Source organism: Pelobates fuscus, chromosome 12 (genome assembly GCF_036172605.1).
Source record: "Pelobates fuscus isolate aPelFus1 chromosome 12, aPelFus1.pri, whole genome shotgun sequence".
Classification (NCBI taxonomy): domain Eukaryota; kingdom Metazoa; phylum Chordata; class Amphibia; order Anura; family Pelobatidae; genus Pelobates; species Pelobates fuscus.
In genome coordinates this window covers 8,321,525-8,348,339 of record NC_086328.1, presented here as the reverse complement: position 1 = coordinate 8,348,339, position 26,815 = coordinate 8,321,525, and the positions used below count along the sequence as shown (strand labels likewise).

Genomic DNA, 26,815 nt, shown 5'->3' with positions numbered 1-26,815 from the left:
CTCCAACTGTAACATTACGGGAGGACATTTTAGCATTCTATAACTAATTATCTGGGAAAGTGAAGTGGATATTTTAATAACTTGGTAATTTATAAAGAACATATACTTAAATAATGTCTGAAATGTGGAAGAAAATGTTTGGTTCTGGTGATTTCACTCCATATATATATATGTAAAATTGTTTCATTGTTCACTTGGTGGAAAAAGGCGCTGTTAAAATCTAGCACTTAATGTCAATCAAGCTGAGAGACCTATCATTCGGGAACACACAGAAATGTCCTTAGCTGCCACGGATTGATTGAGAAGAAATAAATCACGTCAATGTGAAGTCGATCATTGCATTTACTGCTCATTGGAGTAAAACAAAATTATATTGTTTAGATCTGTCTACTTAAAAGATTATACAGAGTATGTTTACTGGAGAAGAACAGTTTAGATGATAAGCACAAAGTTTTCTAAATCAGCCAGACACTACACTGATTATTACTGCTGCTAGCATTTAATCAATATATATATATTTACTACACTTCTTAGGAATTTAAGAGGGATGTAGGGGAACAAGACTTGTGTGGACTGGCTGACTATAAATTAGTTAAGGTAAAGCTGACTTTGCGCACTGTATAAATGTTCTTGCTGCTTCGATCTATCCACCACTGTGGTATGTCCCCTTTCTTCTACACTCACTACATACACCTTTTTTGTTATCCCAGACTGCATACCAGGAGCTTCTGCGTGCTAGTAAGAAGGGAAGTAGAGGAGTGGACAAGTGAGTGATAAGGGACAGTCCCCTGTAACCATACAGCGAGCACATAATTAGCATTTGCACCAAGCTCCAGACGAGGTCTGCATAGTACACCTTTAGTTGGACAGCCTACATTATTTGTGGGCATATCCGAAATGCATTCATGCCAGGCTGACCTTCCAATTATTTGGTCAGACCAACCCCACTTTCTAGGCATGTCAGCCCTTTTGAGCAGTGCCAGTTACGTGATTCACATCAGTGGCCCACCGATGTGCTGCTTAACCAGGCGCTGGTGTTAGGGGATATGGAATTGCTTGAGAAATGAAACTGAAAGATTAGCATAGGGCATGTTTAATTTTATAAAAGTATCAAATGAGTTTCCCTCCAGCACCACCTCCACCAGATACACGATGCTTGGGAGGTTCTCGAGATTTCAGAGTTAATGGGAAGATTCTCAAGGTTTCAGAGTGAATGGGAAGATTTTTTTAAATTCTTTATTTTTGATGTGCGTGCAAAGAACAGGCAGCCTCACTATGCCTCAACAGCATAAGTAAGGCAAGTAATATAAAGCATATTAGTATAAGCAAAAAATACAAAGTAGTGTACAGTGCATAAATTAATATGGAGTATATTAAAAATCCATATCCTTAACTATAAAGTGCATCACAATGGCCCGAAGATGTACGTAAGTAAAAATGTTTATACCCTGTGTTCTGTGGTAGGTATCACTACAGTTTATATAACTGGCTCACATGGGCGTCCGCAGGATTTTTTTCCAGGGGGATAATTGTAATGACATCCATGCTTGGCCCCTTTTTTTACAGTGTCATGAAGGGGAGGGGCATAGACATTATCACATAAAGCCAGGGTGACCAGATTTTGGAAATAAAAAACCAGGACACCCATTAGGCAAGGAGACGGAGAGATCGTTCTGATGCTGGAAATAAGGTAAATAGTTTTGGGGGTGGAGGGGAGCAGTGGCAAATCCAGAGCCCGATCTCAGGAGGGGCACTTGTAGATTATTTAAAGAAATAATCCAGGCACAATAACCACTACAGCTCAGTGTAGTAGTTATGGTGCCAGTAGTGCCAGGATCCCATCCATAGAGTAAGTAGTCAAACCGTTTAAGAACAGTTTGACAACTTACCTGGGGTCTGCTGGGATATAGGGCATAGGAGCAGTGGTGTGTGTGTGTGTGTGTGTGTGTGTGTGTGTGTGTGTGTGTGAACGGTGCAGTGTGTATGTGAGGGTGGCAGTGTGTGTGAGAGTTGCAGTGTGTGTGTGTTTGGGGCAGTGTGTGTAGTGTGTGTATGGGGGCAGTGTTTGTGGGGCAGTGTGTGTAGTGTGTGTATGGGGCAGTGTTTGTGGGGCAGTGTGTGTATGGGGCAGTGTGTGTAGTGTGTTTATGGGGGCAGTGTGTGTAGTGTGTGTATGGGGCAGTGTTTGTGGGGCAGTGTGGGTATGGGGGCAGTGTGCGTAGTGTGTATGGGGGGCAGTGTGTGTATGGGGGCAGTGTTTGTGGGGCAGTGTGTGTATGGAGCAGTGTTTGTGGGGCAGTGTGTGTAGTGTGTGTATGGGGGGCAGTGGTTGTGGGGCAGTGTGTGTATGGGAGCAGTGTTTGTGGGGCAGTGTGTGTAGTGTGTGTATTGGGGGCAGTGTTAGTGGGGCAGTTTGTGTATGGGGCAGTGTGTGTATGGGGGCAGTGTATGGGGGGGGTGTATGGGGTAGTGTGTGTGGGGGCAGTGTGTGTATGGGGCAGTGTGTGTATGGGGCAGTGTGTGTAGTGTGTATGGGGCAGTGTGTGTAGTGTGTGGGGGGGCAGTGTGTGTGTGGGGGCAGTGTGTGTAGTGTGTGGGGGCAGTGTGTGTATGGGACAGTGTGTGTAGTGTGTGGGGGCAGTGTGTGTAGTGTGTGTGGGGGCAGTGTGTGTAGTGTGTGTGTGGGGGCAGTGTGTGTATGGGGCAGTGTGTGTGTAGTGTGCAGGGCCGGCCTTAGGCATTTAGACGCCCTGTGCGAAAAATCTTCACAGCGCCCCCCCCCGTCATCCATGTATGCTGTTATGTTTGTGTTGTCTGTGTATGTAATAGTACGTGTGATGACTGTGTGTGATATGTAGGCTATGTGTGATAATTGTAATGGGTATATTAACAGTGTGTGATATGCGTGTATTGGTTGTATGTGACACACACACACACAGACACACACACAGAGTCAGACGGCCATACACACACAGGAAGACATACACACACACACAAGCAGACAGTCATACACACACACACACACACACACACACACACAGGCAGGCAGTCACACACACACACAGACACACACAGGCAGACAGTCAGTCATACACACAGACACACACAGACAGTTATACACACAGACACACACAGAGGCAGACAGTCATATACACACACACACACACACACACGCAGACAGTCATACACACAGACACACACAGGCAGACAGTCATACACACAGACACACACAGGCAGACAGTCATACACACAGAGGCAGTCATACACAGTCACACACACAGAGGCAGACAGTAATACACACAGACAAACACACAGATGCAGACAGTAACACACACAGACACACAGTGGCAGACAGTCATATACACACACACACACACACGCAGACAGTCATACACACAGACACACAGAGGCAGACAGTCATACACACAGACACACAGAGGCAGACAGTCATACACACAGACACACAGAGGCAGACAGTCATACACACAGAGGCAGACAGTCATACACACAGAGGCAGACAGTCATACACACAGAGGCAGACAGTCATACACACAGAGGCAGTCATGCACAGTCACACACACAGAGGGCAGACAGTAATACACACAGACAAACACACAGAGGCAGACAGTAATACACACAGACACACAGTGGCAGACAGTCATATACACACACACACAGAGACACACACAGGCAGACAGTCATACACACAGACATACAGAGGCAGACAGTCATATACACACACACACACACACACATAGGCAGACAGTCATACACACACACAGACAGTAATACACACACAGAGGCAGACAGTCATACACACACACACACAGACAGTAATACACACAGGCAGAGAGTCACACTCACCTGACAATCACACAGTTACCTGTGGAGTTCATTGTGGAGGCAGTGCAGCTCCTGGTGACTGTTTGGTGGGGAAGCAGGGACTCCTTCCTGCTTCCCCTGCAGCCGTTTTCCGGCGCTTTTAGCTCCGCCCCCGCCGCACGGTAAGCTCCGCCCCCGCTGCAAATTTTAAAAAAAAAAAAAAAATTTTTTTTTTTTTTTTTTTTTTTTTAAATCGGCTGTGCGGCCGCACGGCGCCCCCTGCTCCATGGCGCCCTGTGCGGCCGCACAGCTCGCACACCCCTAAGGCCGGCCCTGGTAGTGTGTGGGGGCAGTGTGTGTGTAGTGTGTGGGGGCAGTGTGTGTAGGGGCAGTGTGTGTAGGGGCGGAGTGTGTAGGGGCAGTGTGTAGTGTGTGGGGGCAGTGTGTGTGGGGGCAGTGTGTGTAGTGTGTGTGGGGCCGTGTGTATGGGGCAGTGTGTGTATGGGGCAGTGTGTGTATGGGGCAGTGTGTGTTGTGTATGGGGCAGTGTGTGTAGTGTGTGGGGACAGTGTGTGTAGTGTGTGGGGACAGTGTGTGTAGTGTGTATGGGGCAGTGTGTGTATGGGGCAGTGTGTGTAGTGTGTATGGGGCAGTGTGTGTAGTGTGTATGGGGCAGTGTGTGTAGTGTGTATGGGGCAGTGTGTGTATGGGGCAGTGTGTGTAGTGTGTGTGGGGGCAGTGTGTGTAGTGTGTGTGGGGGCAGTGTGTGTAGTGTGTATGGGGCAGTGTGTGGTGTGTGTGGGGGCAGTGTTTGTATGGGGGTAAGGATGTTTTTTTTTGTTTTTTTTTTAAATTTAATTAAAATCAATATTAATTATGTCCCCCCCCCCCTCCCTTCTTACCTTTACTGAGGGAGGAGGGGGGACATTTCCCTGGTGGTCCGGTGTGGGATTCATTGGTGGTCCCAGTGGTTAGAATCTAGAGGACCTGCAAATATATTCCTGATATGATAATTTGACAGCATTTCTAATGCTGCAAGTGTTTCTAAATCCGGCTGCTGAGATAGCTTTGTAACATGCCTTACCTTGTGGGATAAGGCAATCAAGGAAAAAAAGAACCAATGGTTTAACCCAAAACATTACAGCCCTTTCACATTTGCAACATAATTAGCCAACTGTGCTGTGTAAAGATGGGAAACTGCTACATCACACTATTGAAATCAGTGTTCCAGCAATAGTGCAAACATTATGGGCTAACTCCTACATTTATTATTTCATTTACAGTTATTTGTAATTAGTGGGTCTTTACAGTGAGCTTCTCCCATGTGTTTGGAGAAGAAGTAATCTTTAAAGGAACACTATAGGATCAGGAATACAAACATGTATCCCTGACCCTATATTGTTAAAAACACCATCTAGTCCCCTGGCTTCCCCTTGCCCCCCTAAATATAGTAAAAGTTTACCTTTATTCCTGGCTCTGCCCCTTATCTGCCTGCTTGACTGACATCATCCAAAGTGATGATCTGAGCCAATCACAACGCTTTCCCGTAAGAAAGCATTAGATTGGCTGAGAGTGTCAAGCAGGTAGATCAGGGGCAGAGTCAGCACAAGCCAAACACAGCCCTGGCCAATCAGCATCTCCTCATAGAGATGATTGAATCAACGCATCTCTATGAGCAAAGTTCAGTGTCTTAATGCAGAGGGTGGAGACACTGAATGTCAGTCACACTGTGCAGCACAAATGTGGTTCAGAGGCAGAGACACAGACCAGGAATGCACAAGTCCCTTGTTGGACTCTTCCAGGGCAAAGATATCATCTGGCAAGAGGTACATACTTCCATAGTCATCTATGCCATACGTACAGCCTTCTTCCAGAATAGAAGGAAACACAACACCAACAGCAACTTTTGCTCTAGTCGTTCTCACAGGGGAGGCATTTGCAGCTTTCAATGCTTTCTCGAACACTTCTAGATCCTGTTTGCATACAACTGTGCCATTTGAGGCATACGTGCAGTCAGGTGGTAGAACTCTCTCGGCCAGGCAGGAAGTGGTGGTGGTGCTTGCTTGAACAGTAGTGTCTTCAGGAAGAGGTACAGATGCTTCTGGAGCAGGAGGTGGAGATTCTTCATGGGTACTGGTAGCTGATTCTAGAGGGGCACAGGTTACATTGACTACAGTTGTTTGGGTACCCTTTTGTGTCACAGAACGTGGCCTGGGCTGGCAGTAACCTTGGCGGATTCTTGGCTGTGTCATCAGGATGACAGGATGGGAGCAGACAGTGCCTGCTTGAGCAGTTTGAGGCAGAGGTAGGCGAGTGGGACAGAGGGAGATAAAGTGCCCTCTTTCTCCACAGTAGAAACAAAGGCCACTACTTCTCCGATGGTTTCTCTCCTTAGACGACAACCTAGTACGGAGGAAACCGATCTCCACAGGTTCCTCTTCATCCACTGGAGTCTCCCTCGGGACTGGATCATAGAGAGGCAACAAGGAGGCTTCGTGTTGGTACAGGGTCTTGCTCTTCCTGGGAACCTGGGGTTTTCTGGGACGTGGAGCAGGCTTAATACCAGTAGTCTTGCACTGCAAGTCCATAGCTGTCATGAATGACCCCCAGCTGTCGAGGACAGGACTATTAGCCAGTATCATCTGGTGTGCCCATGACTTTATCCCTCCAGACAGCAGGTTGATAGCCACACGTTACATAATAAAGTCACTGGCATAGGTTCGCGGCTTTAAGGCAAATAATATTTCACAGTCCACCTTAAAGCACTGGAAGGATGTACGTCTACCGTTGAATATTTCTGGCATAATAACGAATGGTTCAGGATAACCAGGTTCTGGGGCTGGGTGTACTGCGCCTTTAAGAAGCACTAATTCTCGCTGTAAGTCTGAAACGGTCTGGACCAGACTGGACACTTGCTGGGACAGGGGTGAGCACATCTCTGCGGACTCCATTGGTCATTTCCTTATGTCAGGGCTTACCTGGGTTGGGAGTCTGGCAGGCAGAGATATATGCTCACCCTTGCAAGAAAACACAGGCCGAGGTGGTCAGGTGAGAATTCACCTGGCCTGTGAGTCGGTGCACGGGGGCTGTGCAGGGTAAACTCCAAGTCGCGGTACAGGAATGGATAAAGCAGGAGAATAGTCGTGGGAAGCCAAAGGTCAGAGGATGCCAGAAGTCAGAATCAACGAAACAACAAGCCAGGGTCAAGAGATACACTGGAGAACAGGAGACAGCAAACCGATAACCAGAGTCAAGGAACTGACACTGCCTTCTGGGAGATGCAGTGTTTTATACCTGGCTAACGAGACTATCCACAACAGGTGTACCAGGAGTAATTCCATTTCATGTCCAGCCCCCAGTGCTGGATACTAGACAGGTCAGGAATGAACTTCCAGGCTGAAAGCAAGAACCAAATGTGGTTCAGAGGCAGAGACACAGACCAGGAATGCACAAGGCCTCAGGTTCAAGTCCCCTGTTGGGCTCTTCCAGGGCGACCACGTCTTGCTGTCTATTGCGGTGATAACCGTGACATGACAATAGTGTCCCTTTAATGTACTAAAATATTGCCTTAATGAATTACTCGATTAGGTTGCTAGAAAAGTAACTGCGGACCCTTAAACTCGCCTAGAATTATTTCAGGCTGCAGAGATGGTGATCATTTCATATACACATAAACAAATATTCACCATTTCTACTTTCTTCGAGACTTAGAAATCCTCTAAGTGTTTTGAACAGTGTTCTAGAAAGGCATTTATGCTATGTATGCAAAACATATCTGTTTCCCCTAGCATTAAGGAGATTAATTAAAAAGTATTTTATGTTGTGGTTAAAAAGAAATGTAATGGTTTTCAATTAAAACTTTTCCTGAGGCTCCTTTCCAGTTATCACCATTGCACCATACAGCTTTTTTTCAATTAAATATGTTTAACTAACGCAATAGAAAGGGTTGAAGGCCATTTTGTGTATCCCTTTCCCTGTCCGCGTCATTTAAAGTGTCTGTCATGGTACACATATGTTTATTCTAAATTGAAGTACTTTTTTTTTGTTTTGTTTTGTTTGTTCACTTGCTCTATGATACAACAACTACAATGTATACACAGACATTATTACTCCATTAACACTCTGATGTAGTGGAAATAAAGCCCTGCACGGAGGGGAGGTAAGACATAGGAGGGGGAGGCGTTACAGTGTATCTGGTATAGCCCTAGTGCTAAAGAAATGGTTAGTATGTAACTTATTCTGTCCTTTGATGTATAAGGATATGTTAGAATTTAAAGTGAACTTGTCAGGAAAACTAGAGAATCTTAAATCTTTGATCCAGAGAATGGTATTTTATTCACTAAAAAAAGGAATTTTGAATAATGCAAAAAGTGTCTTCCTTTCAGCTGGCTGTTTTGCTCTGAAATTGAAATGACCCACTTCACTGTTCCACTACTCCTAGTTTAGTAAATACACATGCTTGATGGCTACCTGGTTCTAATCAGATATAAATAAAATGAGAGGCAGAAAGATTCTCCAAATTATAGTGTTTCTATAACTGCAAAATTAAGCTCAGACTCAGGTCAAGAGAAAGGTCTCATTTATTAGAGTGAAGCGAGCTCCACTATGAAATTACTGAATATACTAATTACATATAAATGATAAAGTCTGGGGTGCCAAGCTATTCAGCATTTTATGTTTTACTGATAATTTATCTTCAATATTTTATTCTCATTCAAGCCATTTAAGTAGTTAATTTAAAGTTATGTATGTAAAACAGATCAATTCAATCCTCTCTCCCACCTAAAACAGGATAGTATATTATATATATACATATACAAAGTCAAACAGGATCTTGATAAAGACCCTAAGGGGTCGAAACGTTGATGTAAAGGTGGTGGACACTTTTTGAAATACACTTTGGAAAAACCAAGAGAGTTGTCCTGTTTGACTTGGTTTGTATTATTTGCTTGGAAGCACCCGGGTAATGTTTTTTTCATTTATATTTTTTGGGGTTGCGTGCCAGAGTCTGGACATATCTCTTTATATTATATATAATATATTTGTTACACACGCTTTACTATTACGTAGAGTACATGCTGCAGTTTCCACACACATAGATTAAAAAAGTTAAAAAAAATGTATAATGGAAAATATGTGAAATTTCACTAGGGAAATAAAATTGGTGTACCTATCCATGCAGAAAACTGTACTCTGCTGCTTAAGATAAAGCACAAACTAAAGATTTGAAGTGGAAATAGATTTTCTTTATAATTTAAAATTGTATATTTTGAAAAGGGCATGGGATATTCTCATACTTAAAGGGGCACAATTTGTGCTTATACAATTCAATGGAAATGTAAATATATGCAATACAAATATGACAAATCCATTAGATTCCCATTATGAAATGTAAAAAATAAATCTGTATCATAAAAAGAAAATCAAATCAAATCATTCTAATAATTCTAATAAAAAGACATTCCAGGCTAATGTTTTAGTCGAGGGGTAAAGCAACCTTTTAGTAGTACTGTGCCAATAGAAAAGCTTTTAGTCCCTTCGAGTGCTGGTCCTATTTATTTATTTTTTAAATTGAGGTATGTTGCAATATTCTGCTGGTGTTATTAGTGGGTGCTGAAGTGGTTCTGTAGAGTTGTATATCTGCGTATGTGGGCTGTTGTATTGTATATGTCATATTGTGTGTATCTATAAATGCGGGCCATGTATGGGGCTGCTTGTGGAATTGTGTCTGTGGGTTTTATGTCACACTGTGTGTTTGGTGTTGTGTAGAGAGTGCTTGTGGGGCTGTGTGCATGTATGTGGATTGTGAGTGCTGTTGTGTTTGTTTTTGACTGTGTGTGTGTTTGTGTGTGAGGTGGAGACTTATGTTGCAGCTCTGTGGGCTATAGTGCAGAATCCAATTCAAAAGTTTGCACTAGCACATATCTGAAGTTCCACTGTGCCTGGCAGCCTTAAATGCTGTGCAAAGACACCTGAGTGCCATGCATGGCACACATGCCATTGGTTGCTGACCCCTGTTTTAGTCTAATGCGCGGCAGGAATTCACTGCTTTAGTTAGGCGACCTGGAGTCTGGTAACATCCAGGAAGTACATCCAGGAAGTGCCTCCAGTGGCTTTCTGATTGACAGCCACTAGAGGCAGTCTTAGTCATCCAAAGTAATCATTGCAGTTTCTCAAAAACTGCAATAATTAACATTACAGGACTAAGTGGGAATAGGACACTACACCCAGACAACTTCATTGAGCTGGGTCACTTTAAAAAAAAAAAAAAAAAAAAAAAATTGACTGTACGGGAAAATTTGGAAAAAAAAATTACTAAAAGTATACAAAGCAATTCACCATGAAATAAGTAACTGTTTCAATCTGTGATTCACCTTTGATCTAACCGACACCAGAGGCCATGCAAACATTTTTCACCAATTGTAGCCTTCAATTGGAGTCCTAATCAGTAAGACTGTGCTCATATGAAATATTTATGGTGCTCTAGTATCTTTAGTCCAGTTATTTAAAATGCATTTGTCTCTATAAAATTAAGCATTAAACGCTTTGATTGGAAACGTAATGGGAAGTAGGAACAAATCGTTTGACTACCAAAGACTGGTGTACGGTTCTTGGATACAGCAATTACATATAGTGAAGGGAAATTATCTAGGTGCCTAAAGAATGATTGCTTTTCCTGTAATAATAACAGAGACTTAATGGTCAGTCGACCGGCCATTTCATTTTCTTTTATCGCTGCAGAATAACAAATAGATCAGAAACTTCTGATAATAACAGTCAGGTCAAAAGGCTAAGCTCTGCAACAATTTTGGGTTTGAAAATATACTTTGGAAGTTTTATTCTTTACCAAAGAAGGATGAAATGAAAACTAGGTCTTGCAATCTTTCATTATACCTTAGCTTGTCCACGGTGGCACTTTAATGCGGCACCCTATAAGCAAATTGTCTTAATGTGCATTTCTTTTTTAAATGCAAGTGGTAAAACAGTGAATAACGGACAATTCTGCCCTTTGTCCCTTTGAGAAAGAGTTAACTCACAAACACCCATTATAAATTGCACATACACACCATAAATCTATAATACCCCCACCTTTCTTCCACTACAGCACAAACTGACCCACTGATTATTATTTAGAGCTCTTTAAAGGGCGGCTGGGTATGGGTAGAATTTAGGTTGTTTTTAAATGTGTCCCATCAAATAGCACCTCAGGCAACTCAGAACTTGGACCCATTTTTTTTTTCTTCTGCCCAATTTAATAGCCATCAAGGCTTCTAGCATCTATGTTGTGTATCATAGTATAAAGGTTTTACAATATCATTCAAACCTACAACTTAGAAAGAAGCCTACGGGTAGTACATTGAGCGGAGTTCAATTCCTATGTTTCCTACTCATTCTGTGCACATCTGAATCAGGGGTTGTGATTTTTTTTTTTTCTATTCTGTTCATTCTTTATTTTTCTACAAGTGTTATTTATTTATTAAATAAATGTATTTTATCAAAATATATTTATTGAATGTCCTTAAAATACTGTAAACTGCATTTATTTCACATATTGAGTTTCATTGGGGAGAACTTGTAACGTTATAGGTGAGATCTCAAACAACGTTACTTTTTATCTGATTTTGCAAGAATCATACAAAACGATAAAAATATTTTATGCTCAAACAAGGCTATAACCATGGACACCAGAAAGAAAAAAAAACATTTAACACAAGGCAGCAGGGGAGCGGACAGATTTTGGAAGTACCAGCTAAAGGAAGAATTCAAATTCAGCTACTTTGGCCTAAAAAGTTACATTTACTTTGGACTCTCACTTTAGTAGATAATCCTGTACATGTCTACTGATATTGTATCATCCAATGGAAATACAGCGACCCCTCTAGAAACGTGCCCCTCATATCAGCACTGTGTGTGTCTGATTAAAATGTATTCCTCACACCCCAGCACTGTGTCCTTGTACTGAGATATGCTGCCAAACTATTACTTTTTAATGTCCTGAAAAATTGAATAATTTCCTATTTTAGCATAATTTATTGTTTTAGAGCAGGAATAGTGCAACACATTAACCTGAGCAGTTTCCTATACACATTATTATATACACTAACCCTTTCAGAGACAGCACATTGTTTTGCAACTAGGGCACAGAATTGCAAAGATCAGTTCGTGATTTTCTGTGACCAGCTATTTTAATTTAAACCTTGTAGTCCAATGAGGTGGATTCTGACTGCCATTCTGGGGTCAAGAAGGATGTTATTTCTAGTTTGTTGAAGAATTGAAAAATGCTTCAAACTGGGTTTCTAGCCTACTTTTGGATCAAGCGCGAGAAAGGCTGAAGTTGCTGTATACATGTCTCTTTTCAGTCTATGTAACTATTTAATGGGTGAGCACTATTTAACATCTGACTTTGGTCCACTAGAAGCTGTGGACTCCACAAACAGGCTGTGTGGGATATAAACATACACATGGAAGCTATCACTTTGAAAACCTTACGAAGATATAAATGGGAGACATAACCCAACCACTCAAAGGGTTAACTCGTTACAGCTAAAGCTGTCCCATAATATCATTCAAGCAGACTCTGGATGGTACTTGTTGAATGTTTGTAGAGAGACTTGTGTTTCTCTAATGGCTTTCTTTTAACACACTCTCTATGGGCGCGACAGATGCGTCAGATACTGACAGCAAACCGACCAAAACGGATTTCAAACCAATCTCCACGGGGGTTCTTACATGTGCACCCTTGGTAATTTAAAACAAAATACTTGTCTGCCTTGGAGTAAATCCCCCTCCTCCTCCCCTCTTGCCACCTGCAAATTTTTCTTTTTCTGAACTTTACTTCAACAGTATGCCTTCCCAAGGTGCAATCTTCTTTCTAATCACTGTTCCTCCGCTTCCGTCTGCAGCTGAGAAGTGTCTTAAGGGCCTGATAGATTCCATTTAATCATTTCAACACACACTGTTGTGTATTACGCCAATAACATCGAGATCCTGCTGCAGGGCTGCGTGCAGTGTTGCGGTGGTTATGTTTTTCTGTCTTTGCTTGAAAGAGTTGTCGCTTTGTGGTGCCAAAGTCAGAATTATCTGCCCAACATTCTGTCGTTGGAATAGTAACTCCAACTGTCAGTGGTGGCATGAACAGTGGTAGCGAGATTAATCAACAAAATTTGAGATTGTTCTCTCAGGATGGTTATTTTTAACATTGACTCACCTGTGCCTAAAAGAGGATTACAACAACAAACTATCTGCAGATATTTTGTACTACAGGCCCGGACTCGCCATCGGGCATACCGGGCAAATGTCCGGTGGGCCGCGATGGCCGTGGGCCGAGGTCAACAGGGGAGATCAAAGATCTCCCTCACCGGCTCACAGGCACTGCTATGCCGGCTGGGGATGGAGGGAGGCAGGGCAGGACCCGGGTAGCAAGCAGCCTGCTTGTTGATAGGCAGGCTAAAGCCATGGATATTCATAGCTTCTTTAAAGGGACATTGTAGGCATCCAAACCACTTTATCTCATCGTAGTGGTCTGGGTGCAATGTTCATGTCCCCTTAATCCTGCAATGAAACTTATCACAGAGTCTGAAAAACTGCAATAATTGCATTGCAGGGTTCAGACTGACTCTAGTGGCTAGAGTTCACTCTCACCACTGAGACCACCAGGAAAGACAGCACGGCTCCCTCCTCCATGGCAGCACGGCTCCCCCCTGCCCCCCCCCCCCATGCTAAATGTAAGAAGGGAGGGGGGATATAACTTTTTTTTGTTTTTTGTTTTTTCTTTAAAATACATATTTAAATAGACATTTACTCACAGTACACTCAGACACTCCTAGCACCCCCTTACACACACACACACACACACACACACACACACACACAGCACCCTCATACACACACATCACCTTCATACACACACAGCACCCTCAAGACACACATATACAGCACAAACACACACACATATATATATATATATATATACATATATATATATATATATATATACATATATATATATATATATATGTATATATATAAATATATATATAATGTATAAATTATCCCTCAGTGAGTTAACAGACAAAGGAAATTAGAATAATTGAATTTGACGTCAGATGAGAACACCCTCACACACACACTGCACCCCACACACACATGCTGCACCCTTCACACATACACCCAACACATAATACGTGCCCCTCACACATACAATACGTCTAAACATAAAATATACACTGAATCCTCTACACACACACTGCACCACCTACACATACTACATGCCTGAAATACAAACTCTGGATCCCCCATGCACACACTACATTCCTTGTAAGCAAACACATACAACATTCTCTAAACACACACTCTTTACAACCTCTACACACACTTTGTCACCTATACACACACACACACTATAGCCCGTATGCACACACTCACTACATCCCCTATACACACTATGCCCCCTATACACACACACTCTCTACAGCCCCTAGCCACACAAATTACACCACAAACACAAATGAAATTGACCTATTTACACAATACCACACCACATTCAGCTCACTCTACACACTCGCAATACCACAAGCAGGCTCCAAACACATGCACCATACGCTTTCCTGGCCCTTTTGTCCTCTGGTATCCCACTTGTGGAGACACCAGAGACAAGTTAAAAGCAAACACAGCGCAAGCATGTTATTACATTTGCTTGTGCTGTGCAGAACAAATACAGAGCATTTTTCCAATGCTTGAGATCTTCAGCAGGGCTCTGCACATTGAACCAACATGCTCACTTTGAGAGGGGGCGTGCTTGTCATTAGCCATGACAAAACACACCCTCTCTGGCCCTGCCCCCTTCTCAGGGGGCCGCTGTGATTGAAAAATGCCCGGGCAAATTTTTTTTCCCAGTCAGGCCCTGTTGTACTATATAGTAACATGATACTTTGCAGAGTTATGCTGGCTTATTCTGTTACTGTAAAAGTTATAATGGTTTCTAATTCATTTCTGCCCTCCAGTGTGAGCTGTTCTGTTTCCGGAGTATTCTACAGATAGCAATAATAGGGCCATTTTGGGCTCTTTACCAGACCTCGGTGTGTCTCTTTCCTCACAGCTCCTCTGTGTGTCTAATTCTCCCCTTCCCCAGCCCCTCTGTGTGTCTCTTGTTCCCCTTTCCCAGCCACTCTGTCTCATTCTCCACATACCCCTCTGTGTCTTTTTTCTCCCCAGCCTCTACTTTTTTTTTACTCCCAACCCCTCCATGTATCTCATTACCCCACCTCTCCATGTGTCTCATTCCACACTCTCCAGTCTTCTATGTCTTTTATTACCCCCCAGCCATCCATGTGTCTCATTAGCTCCCTCAGCCCTCCATGTTTCAATAGCCCCCATGTGTCATATAGCCCCCTTCCCAGTCTTCCATGTGTCTCATTACCCCCACCCAACCCTCCATCTGTCTCATTCCACCCTCTCCAGTCTTCCATGTATCTTATTCCACCTCTTCAGCCTAACATGTGTATCATTAGCCCCCCACCGCTCCATGTTTTTCTTTTTTGTTTGTTTTTTCAAAAGTTTTTTATTTTGTTATAAATTCGTATTACAAAGCAGTTTGAAAAAAGGTTACAGGAAATACAGAGTGCATGTGTAACATATTATAACATGGTATCAGTTAGTTTACAGAGCATGTGATGGTTTAGGCTGAAGGAGCACGTGTATAGGTATGCCATTGTTATGGAGTTTGGTTACTCAACGAGTTGATCACTGCGTTACGGCATGTGATGGTTGCACCATTTTATACCATGAACAGTGTTGTAATAACTGTTGCGTGGTTCAAATCAGTCAACTTTTGTAGTAGGGTGTGGACATTTTCGCGGGGGTGGATAGATTTAGGAGTTCCATCAGGGTATATGATTCGGGTGTTATTTTGGGAGTGGGTTAAGTATACCTGGCAGGTTTCCCATGTCACATTGCTTGTTGTATGGGGTTTCGTCAATTGAACAGGTGTTCAGTTGTGTATCTTACTTGGTAGGGACACGCTTTAGGTTGTGGCGTTTAGGTCTATTTGGTTGGGTCTGTCGCTGGGGCTTCGGGTACGAGGCTCGAAGCCTAGCTGTTAATGATGTTAACAGGGGAGAGTGAGATTTGTGGGCAGCAGAGGGTTATGTGTCGGGGTGTATCTGCGTTCGGAGCTGTTTGGTAGGTGGGGGGAGAGCTGGGATTGTTGGCCTATTGGTCATTGTGTTATGTGTAGTGGGACGGCAGCCTCTGGTAGGCTGTCTCGCGTGTGTCTCTGTCGTGTGTCGTGGCCATGTCCCATTTAGATACCTGGGGTTGTGGTGCGCGTCGTTCGTTCTGTGTCTGGGGGGGAGGGGGGGTGCGGTTTGTACGTTTCTGCTGGGTTGTAAGCAGGCAGGGTCGCCCGGGTGGAGGGGAGGGGGGATGAATGAAGAATAGGGGCAAGAAGATGTGGATGGTTCCAGGGTAAACGGGGTGATGTAGAGGGAAGTAGGGGTGGGTTAGGTAGGGTTCAGCTCAGGTCCGGTCACCAAGTCAACCTCCAACTCTAAAATGGTGGTAAGTGTATAGGATAGAACTGATCCTTTTTTTAATTTATTTTTTTTCCCGTCAATTTTTTTTTTATTATTATTTTTACATCGATACTAAGCGATACAGAAATAAATTTTAAAAAAGGCGCGTGCAGTCATGTATTTGATACATTAGTTATTATATGTAGAACTAATCGTTAATGGATGAAAAGGCTGAATACCCGTATAAAATTATAAGTGTTACCTTTAAGGGGCTGTGTCTGTCCTTCCTTCCAATAAACTTTACTTCTGCCATATCATCTGAGTAAGCAGAGTGTGCATGAATGAACAAGGGCCGTGAAGATTCGATTACACTTCTCAGAGCGATTAATGACCCATCGGGTTCCACTTTAAAATCTGGACTGGAGATTTCATAGACCACCCCTTCATTGCCTTGACAGTCATCGAATAAAACTGAAAGAAAAGGTAAAGGGCAAGGTCATTTAATCAGCAAGAGAAACAAAGTTTACTCCATCATAGAATTTGGCATATTAGTCAAAGAAAGGAAAAAAATGAAAAAGATGTAACAAAATTTAGCCCAACATACATAATCACAAGGGTATGCAAATAGAGTCACTTAGAATCATTTCTAATGTTAGAGAATTTGGTTCTGAAAAGCTGTTTCTCCCAGGCAGTGAACACATTTCTCATGCGTAAAGTGATACCTAGAAACCTAGATACCTGAAACACTCCTCCCCCCTCTTCCCCCTCAAAAAAGTTACTGTTTTATTTAGGGGCAGAGATTCCAGTTTTTGGATGCATTTGCCAGTGATGAGGATTAGTCCCCCAGTATGGGATGTGTGGAAAGTCAATGGGTCTTACTCAGAATATAGATCTTGGTAGCTGTATCATGTATGAAAACTCTGACCCAGAGTAGAGAGTGATGTGTAGTTTCTGTCACTCCAAACTCCTCACCCAAAACCTAAACCTCACATTTTTAGTGATCGGGCCAACAAAAATATATGAAATCATTTTAATGCTAGCCTAATAATACAATATAGTCTTACAGCGCAATTTAAATGTTCAAACGCTTGTCAATGCACCATTCTATATTTTGGGAATGTAGAAGAAATTTTTTTTTTTCTAAGAAGCCTTGAAGAGGTGAAACGCGTAAAGATGAACTCCTTAAGCTATTTTATATTGCTTTTATTTGTTTTTTGTATGGTTAATGAATAGTGTATTTTATATTTATACTTTTATTTTTCCATCTACTACTTCCTGGCATCACCCTATTCCTAGGTGGGGATTATACCACCAACGCTGTATATAGCAGAGCAAGTTCTGCTCTGGTAAATGTGAGTACATTACTTTATTTTTTACTCCATATTCACGAATATGTATTGCACTATTGGAACATCCTTTTTTGTATTTACTCCTATACATGTTCTGCATACTGCACTACATTTGAGCCATTTGGGACGCCCATATCATCACATATCCTCATACAGGGATTGTTACGTCCAGGCGCTGAAACAGCTGCGCTCTGAGATAGCTCAATCAAATGTGAGTGAAATCCCATAAGATCACACATCACTCATTCATTGTACATACTGTACTGCACTATTATTGTTTCTCGTTCTTTTTGAGGTCTAATGTGTATATAACCTTAAGAGACTTGTGTACGTATCAAGTTTTGTACATAATCTTTGGGCGCGGTTTCTTTCTCTTTTTTCCAAGTTATATTTTGGGAATCTATGAGTTATAAGAGGATAATAGGACTTAGGCTGACTGCATCGCACAATATTGTGATAAGAGTCAGGAAATCAGAATCCAGTGATCTTTAATAATATCACAATGCACCTGGGAAGGTAAAATTAACAGATGGATTCTCTATCCCAGGGGTAGACAACCTTTTAGTAGTACTGTGCCAAAACAAGATCTTGAAGTCTCTTGGCATGTCGGTCTTATTTAAAAAAAAATAAAAAATTATGTGTATATGTTGCTGAATTGTGCTTGTGTTATTTGTGGGTGCTGCGGTTCCTTTTTAACATTGCATTTGTGCTTGTGTAATTGTGTGTCTGGATGATATGTCACATTGTGTTTGTTGATGTGTGCATGTTTGGGATTGCTTGTTGTATTGCATGTGAGGGGCTGCTTGTGGAGTTGTGTGCGTGTATGTGAATTGTCATTCATGTTGTGTTTGTGGGGTCTGTGTTTGTGTGGGCTGTTTGTATTATTTGAATGAGGGGAGGCTTATTTGCAGCTCTGTGTATATCTAGTAGTGTTGGTGGCTTCCCTGGGGTCCAGTGGGGGCCATGCTGGCCAGGTACAGGACAAGAGAAGGAGTAGCAGGCTGCTCTACTCCAATGAGTATTCCCCTTCACAAGTGCTTGGAGGAAGTTTTCTGAGATCACTTCCTCTAAGTCAGTGTTTCCCAACCCAGTCCTCAAGGCACACCTACCAGTCCAGGATTTAAGGATTACCCAGTTTTGTCTAAGGTGTTTTTAGAGAAAATAGAAAAAACACCTTAGACAAAACTGGGTAATCCTTAAATCCTGGACTGGTAGGTGTGCCTTGAGGACTGGGTTGGGAAACACTGCTCTAAGTGCTACAAATGGTGGATTGTCCCTAACCTCTACAATTATCGCTCAGTCTGCACAAGCAGATATCTGAAGTCCCAGATAAGCCAGAGCATGTTTGGCTCTGGCAGCACACATGCAATAGGTTGCTGACCCCTGCTCTAGTCTACAATGTCTCCATCCTGAGACTATATGCAGTGGGAGAGTATAAGGGATAGAAATATTTTAAACCTGATCTAAGCCTCTACCATGGCTTGTTTATCAGTTAATTTCAAAATCTCCATCTCCATGCCCAATTCCTACTGCTCCCTGAAAAGAGTGTGACTGTTCTAATTGAATCGAGTGATATATGATATTCAGATCATAAAGCATGTAATGACAAGGCAATTAGGATTCCATTCCGGAAGGGTGAAAGATTTAAGGAGTAAACAAGAAAAAAAAAAAGCATTTGTCAATCCAATTTTCTTTGTTTTTGTTAAGTAATATGTAGATGTTGTACAGTAGTCTACAGTTCCTGTTCTAGTAAGAATTAAAGCCATGTACTTAGAATATAGTTTAGGTAATCGTATTTAGAATTATAAAATGTGGATGCATTGTCTGCCCATGCACCTCCTGTGTCCCTCTATCTAACGTCCAGAATATTAGTTTCCTTTGCTATATAATACAGCTGTATCAGACATTATCATAAATAGCTTTCCTCCCTCAAGTGTTGTTACTCCTGTGTCTGTCTCCCTCCAAGTCAACAGTGCTACCATCAGTTCCACCACTCAGGCTCGCTGCCTAGGTGTTCTCTTTGACTCCGACCTCGCCTTCAAGTCTCATATTCAATCTATCGCCAAATCCTGTCATTTCCATCTCAAAAACATTGCCCGCATCTGCCCCTACTTAACGCCAGATGCGACTAAGGTGTTGGTTCATTCCACTGTCCTTTCTCGCCTTGACTACTGTAATCCGCTTCTCAGTGGTCTTACATGCTCCCAACTTGCGCCGTTACAGTCCATAATGAACGCGACAGCGAGGCTCATCTTCCTGTCCGCACGCACCGGGCATGCCTCACCCTTTTGTCAGTCCCTACATTGGCTTCCTATAAAATATAGAGCTCAATTTAAAATTCTGGTTCTTGCTTTCAAATCGCTACATAATGCTGCTCCCACCCGATCTGCTGAAGACTTACGTCTATCTTCTGTCCGTACTCCCACCTCTGATGCTCGCCTTCAAGATTTCTTGAGGGCTACACCGTTCCTGTGGAACTCGCTTCCTCCGTTAGATGCTCACCCAGTCTCCGCTCCTTCAAAAAATCGTTAAAAACCCACTTCTTCATAAAAGCGTATAAATGAAACTGTTAATAGCTCCCAACTGATTCCTCTTCTGCAACTGTCACTAGTCTACTAATACTATCCTTACCTTTTTGTGTCATTTTACCCCACTCTCTCTAGCATGTAAGCTCATTGAGCAGGGCCCTCAACCCCTCTGTTCCTGTGTGTCCAACTTGTCTGGTTACAACTACATGTCTGTCCGTCCACCCATTGTAAAGCGCTGCGGAATTTGATGGTGCTATATAAATAACATAATAATAATAAAAGCTGCATTAGTGGATATAGATATCATGTCCCAGCAGCAATTAGGGTAGATGTTGCTATATTTATATGTTTGGTTTTAATGAATTAAACAGAAGAGTTTCTGGTGCCCTGTACATGTACAATATATGCAAGGCTCTATTGGAAATGTATGGAAACACCAGGAGTGTGTTCAACATCTTCATGGTCTGGTGGGAGTTCACGGCTGAAACAGCAGATCTTTATTACGGAGATTTGCAATACAGACAGGAATATTGTAGAAAACTTTTTGTGTTAATATTTGTAATTTATCCAATTGCATTTTCTTTATAATGCAATAAAGTGTGAGTGTGTGTTTATGTAAATACGAACAAAGATCCACACAAAATTCACATTTTTCCATGTGCAACAGCTCCTGTTTAATATACAGAATTCAAGAATATAATATAATGGCAATGTGACTTAAAGAGCAATGTACCTTTTAATACTGATTTATCTAACGCACAGAGTCTCTAAGTACTACCATGTATATTTGATTTGCTGGAGGAGTAAGCATTTATTTCAGCTTCCATGGGTGACACGCTACTGCTTCTCCTTATTGATAAAATGGTGCACTATGTACTAAGCGAGCACTGTTATGCAATGTTTTCAGAGATCACACACAGTCCATGCTTTCTTTATGCATGTGATTCTGTTTCCGTGCCTTATGTATACTATCTATATCTCTGCAATATGTATGTTTTATCCATTCTAAATAAAGAATGAGAGAACAAATGTTAAATACTTATTTTTTTAAACTTTTAAATTAGGACACTGCCATTAAAAAGCACAGGAGAATCTTAAACGATTGACCCAGTTCTTGATCTGGGCGTAGCTCCTAGTGACAGAGTGCATAGCCTCTGGGTTTATAGTTATAGCCGACACTTCAAATGTGACTATTTTCTATCATTATTATTATTGTTAGTTTATTGGGTTTTACACACACACACACATATATATATATATATATATATATATATATATATTTATATATGTTTATACTGTGCTTAGCACAAGAGCGCACTAATATATGTACGGTATATACATAAACAAAGTTGTAATACATCTAATAATCTAATATATAAATAATTACAACTAATCAGTTAGTCAGCTTGCATCTGCTGTCAAAATCCAGGATTCTAGATATGCAAGTAGCATTTTCTAGAAATGATTACTATGAAGAGGGTATTTTTTGGATATGGAGAGATTAAGCGTAGTGGATTGTAACACCCAGTAGAAGAGTTAAAATTTACAGAAAACATTTTGTAAAGCGAATAAATGATCACTTCTCTCCCCCCGCCAATAATGGCTGTTTTTTTTATGTGCTAATGCATTCTTAGAGTCAGAAATACATTGTGACAGTTTTGCGGGAGGAATGTAGCATTTAATTGTAGTGACAGTTATGTGGTGTAGGAGGAATTATGTGCCTCTCCGTAATCACAATAATAATAGAATATGACATACTGTGCTTAGTACAAAGAGTGCACTGTTTCACCAGCGACGTAAACGCTTTGGTGGCTTTAATGCTTTTTACTCAGAACTCGAGAACTATGCATAGGCTAAAACCTTTTGCTGGAAAGTCATTAATTGGAAATTCTGGTATACGGGTACAGACAGAGCTGCAGTAATTGCTCTTTTAGAGAGAAAATGCACAGGGCAGGGGTGCATATTTATTACTGCGGCCCTGCAATTTGCAGCTATAGTTTATAGCTAGAGGAAGTGATGAAGATAGCTCTAAAATGAGTGAGTTTTGCTTCTTATCTTACTTAGAAACATAGAAACATAGAATGTGACGGCAGATAAGAACCATTCGGCCCATCTAGTCTGCCCAGTTTTCTAAATACTTTCATTAGTCCCTGGCCTTATCTTATAGTTAGGATAGCCTTATGCCTATCCCACGCATGCTTAAACTCCTTTACTGTGTTAACCTCTACCACTTCAGCTGGAAGCCTATTCCATGCATCAAATATGTCACGATCCCGGGGAACCCAACACGCTAACACACACACAGACACACACACAGAAAGTGTGCTGTACCGGTCCTTAGAGTGGCCGGGCTAAGCACACAAAGAATAGTCAGGAGACAAGCCGAGTAAGGGGAACCAGAAAACAGAATAACGAGAAACAAGCCGAGGTCAAAGGGTAGGAGAAAGTCACAAAGTCAGTGTAACAAGCCAGAGGGTACGTAACCAGAAAGCACACGTTCACAATCAATACTAAAAAGCAAAGACCACAACAGGGCACAGATAGACAGGAAAGGTAAGTATTTAAATCCTAGCCTGAATCCTGATTGGCTAACCACCAATCAGTATTAACAAACACACGTGGGGGATATCTATACCCCCCACTGTGTTTGTTGCACTGTAGCTTTAACGCCGGGTCACGTGAGTGACCCCGGCGCTTAGATAATAGTGCCGGCTCCCAGCGTGCAGCGTTAGACATGCTGCCGCTGGGAGGAGGAGAGGAGGACGCGAGCGGCGTGTCAGGAGGAGAGGACGCCGCTCGCTTAACGGTAAGGGGAGAGGGGACCGCGGGCGGCGACGGACCGAGGGTGAGTGCTGCGAGAGGATTGCAGCCTCCCCTCACCGCTGCCCGCGGAGCCCTGACATAACCCCCCCCTCGAAGACCGCCCAGGGGGCGGGAAGCCGAAGGCTTCAAAGGAAACCGCGCATGAAAGGAGCGGATCAAGGAGGGGGCGTCCAAGTCAGAGACAGAAACCCACGACCGCTCCTCCGGGCCATAACCCTTCCAATCAACCAGATACTGCAACCGACCTCGAGAGAAACGAGAATCAAGGAGAGCAGCCACCTCATATACGTCACTAGAGACCGCGCGGAGGGCATCGGAACGCCTGAGAGAGCCAGAGAACCGATTACAGAGCAAGGGCTTCAAAAGGGAGGTGTGAAAGGTGTTAGGTATGCGCATGGAAGGGGGCAAGGCCAGGGAGTAGGATACAGGATTCACCCTACGCAACACCTTATAGGGACCAAGGAACTTGGGCGCGAACTTCATCGAGGGAACCCTAAGGCGGAGATTCCTAGAGGACAACCAAACCCTATCACCCGGAGCATAAGAAGGAGCCGCACACCTACGACGATCAGCAAACCTCTTTTGAGTAGCAGCAGCACGACAAAGAGCAGCATGGACCTGATCCCACATCTTCCGTAAGGAGGCGAGGTGCTCGTCCAAAGCGGGCATTCCCTTGTCGGAGAATACACCGGGAAGGACAGCGGGTTGGAACCCATAAGCCACCATAAAAGGACTTACGCCAGTAGAAGAATGAGACACAGTGTTCCTGGCAAACTCAGCCCAGGGAAGGAGACGGGACCAGTTGTCCTGGTGTGCATTCGTGAAACAGCGTAAATACAACTCCACAGACTGATTTGCTCGTTCGGCAGCTCCATTAGATTGCGGATGATAGGAGGAAGTAAACGATAAGGAGACCCCCATCTCAGTACAAAAGCCTCTCCAAAACCGAGAGACAAACTGAGGGCCCCTGTCAGATACGATATCTTGTGGTATACCATGCAAGCGGAACACTTCTTTGGCAAACACCTGAGCCAACTGAACCGCAGAAGGTAGCTTCTTAAGCGGAATGAAGTGCGCCATTTTGGAGAACCTATCCGTTACAGTCAAAATTACTGTCTGCCCATCAGATGAAGGAAGATCCACAATAAAGTCCATGGATAAGTGTGTCCACGGTTTCTTGGGTACAGATAGGGGCATAAGGAGTCCCAGGGGTTTAACATTAGGGGACTTACACTGTGCACAGACACGGCAAGCCTGCACGTAATCTACCACGTCTTTTTTGAGTGAGGGCCACCAAAACTGTTGGAGAAGACCCTTGTAAGTCTTGGTAACCCCTGGATGACCAGCCGTTTTGGCTGTGTGAAATAAAGTCAACAACTTATTTCTGTCTTTTACTTTCACGTACAGCTTACCAGTAGGGGTCTCAGAGGGTGCTTGGGGTTGGTATGACTTGATACCATCAAGGAAAAGAGACGAGATAACCAAACGGGTAGTAGCTATTATATTAGTTGTGGGTACAATGGGCTCAGGAGTGGAGGTAATAGAATCTACAGGTTCGTACTGGCGGGAGATGGCATCAGCCTTGACATTTCGGTAACCAGGCCTGTATGTGATTATGTACTGAAAACGTGAGAGAAATAAAGACCATCTAGCCTGACGAGAGGATAACCTCTTAGCATCTGCGATATAGGATAGATTTTTATGATCGGTTATAACCAAAATCTTGTGTCTAGCTCCCTCTAACAAGTACCTCCATTCTTTAAATGCCATCACTATAGCTAATAATTCCCTGTTCCCAACGTCGTAATTCTTTTCAGACTCTGACAAGCGTTTTGAAAAGTAACCACAGGGAAGGAGGGGTTCGTCATACGATTGTCTTTGTGACAACACTGCTCCTATACCTGATTCAGAGGCGTCTACTTCCAGTACAAAGGGAAGGGAAGGATCAGGATGGTGTAACACAGGGGCAGTGGCAAATGCCTTTTTTAGAGTCTCGAAGGCCACAATAGCATTAGGATTCCAAACCCTGGGGTGTAAACCCTTTTTTGTCAGTTTAGTGATAGGGGAAATAATGGATGAGAAGTTTTTAACAAACTTTCTATAATAATTGGCAAACCCTATAAATCGCTGTATTGCCTTAAGTCCTTGGGGAAGGGGCCAGGACAGTATAGCTTCCAATTTTGAAGGATCCATGCTGAATCCTTGTTCAGAAATAACATAACCCAGGAATTGTACAGAGGTTTGGTCGAATAAGCATTTCTCTAATTTACAATAAAGACCATTCTGCAACAACCTTTTAAGCACCATCCTAACATGAGTATGATGTGTCTTCAAATCTGGAGAATATACAAGTATGTCATCTAGGTAGACTACAGCACAGACATGCAGTAGATCTCTAAGGACATCGTTTATGAGGTCCTGAAAAACGGCAGGAGCATTACACAATCCAAAAGGCATGACCAGATACTCGTAATGCCCACTACGCGTATTGAACGCCGTTTTCCATTCATCATTCTCCTTAATACGAACAAGGTTATAAGCCCCCCTGAGGTCTAGTTTAGTAAAATATCTAGAACCTTTGACACGATCAAACAATTCGGTAATGAGGGGAATCGGATAGGCATTTTTAATCGTTATATTGTTTAGGGCTCTGTAGTCTATACACGGTCTCAAATCGCCCTCCTTTTTTGCCACAAAAAAGAAACCAGCACCAGCAGGAGAGGAGGACCTTCTAATAAAACCTTTACTTAAGGCCTCTCGTATGTACTCCTCCATGACCTGGTTTTCTTTCTCAGAAAGAGGGTAGACCTTACCCCTAGGAGGCATAGTACCCGGTAATAGGTTTATGGCACAGTCATACTCACGGTGTGGGGGTAGCTTATCTGCCCCCCTTTTTTCGAAAACCAAAGCAAGGTCTGCATACACAGAAGGGACAGAAACAGAAAGCGGTTTAGCCGTGGGCACGTTAAGTAAACAAATGGGACGTACTTGGGCCATACAGTCTCGTTGACAAGATTCCCCCCAGGAGAGTATGTCTAAACAACCCCAATCAAGTACTGGGTTGTGTTTCACTAACCAGGGAAAACCCAGAACAATGGAAGCAGTAGGGGAGTCAATTATTTGGAAGGTTAACCTTTCCTTGTGTAAAGCACCCACACACATCTCTATATCTTGGGTCTCATGGGTCACCAGAGGTCTCTCAAGTGGTCTACCATCTATGGCCTCAACGGCCAAGGGTGTGGCCTTTTGGATCAAAGTCAAGGCTGCGGTTCTGGCAAAGGTCTCATCCATAAGGTTGTCAGCCGCACCTGAATCGATCAAGGCTTTAGTTGTTATGGTGGTTTTATTGACCAAAAGAGAGACCGTAATAAATGGTCTGGAGATGGACACATGAGGGGACAAAGTCATAACACCCGAGGCCGACCCCTCTCTAGGCCTTAGGTGCTGGAGTTTCCCTGTAATTTAGGGCATGTATTACAGTGGTGACCCCTCTTTCCACAATAGAGACATAACCCCTCCCTTCTACGATACGTTCTTTCAGCCTCAGTTAACCCCGTAGCACCCAATTGCATGGGTTCGGGGGATGGTTGCCTAGGAGCGGGTAACGCTAGTAATGCAGTACTGGGTAGAGCAGGTAACACCCGTGTATCCAGCCGTCTTTGACTACGTCTCTCTCTAATGCGGTTATCAATAAGGATTACGTAGTCTATAATATCATCTAGAAGGACAGGCAGTTCCCTGGATGCTATTTCATCCAGTATGTAAGCGGCCAATCCCTCCT

The 26,815-nt window shown here is 43.0% G+C and overlaps 1 protein-coding gene across 2 annotated transcripts in view; it reads right to left on the bottom strand.

The window, feature by feature from the left end:
• Nucleotides 1–26,815, bottom strand: part of CDH13 (cadherin 13) — a 535,505-nt gene that overhangs the window by 312,774 nt on the left and 195,916 nt on the right. For both annotated transcript variants that reach the window (XM_063437863.1, XM_063437864.1), the window contains exon 3: nt 16,597–16,805. In XM_063437863.1, coding sequence (XP_063293933.1) covers nt 16,597–16,805 — 209 coding nt within the window. The remainder of the gene's footprint in view (nt 1–16,596; nt 16,806–26,815) is intronic.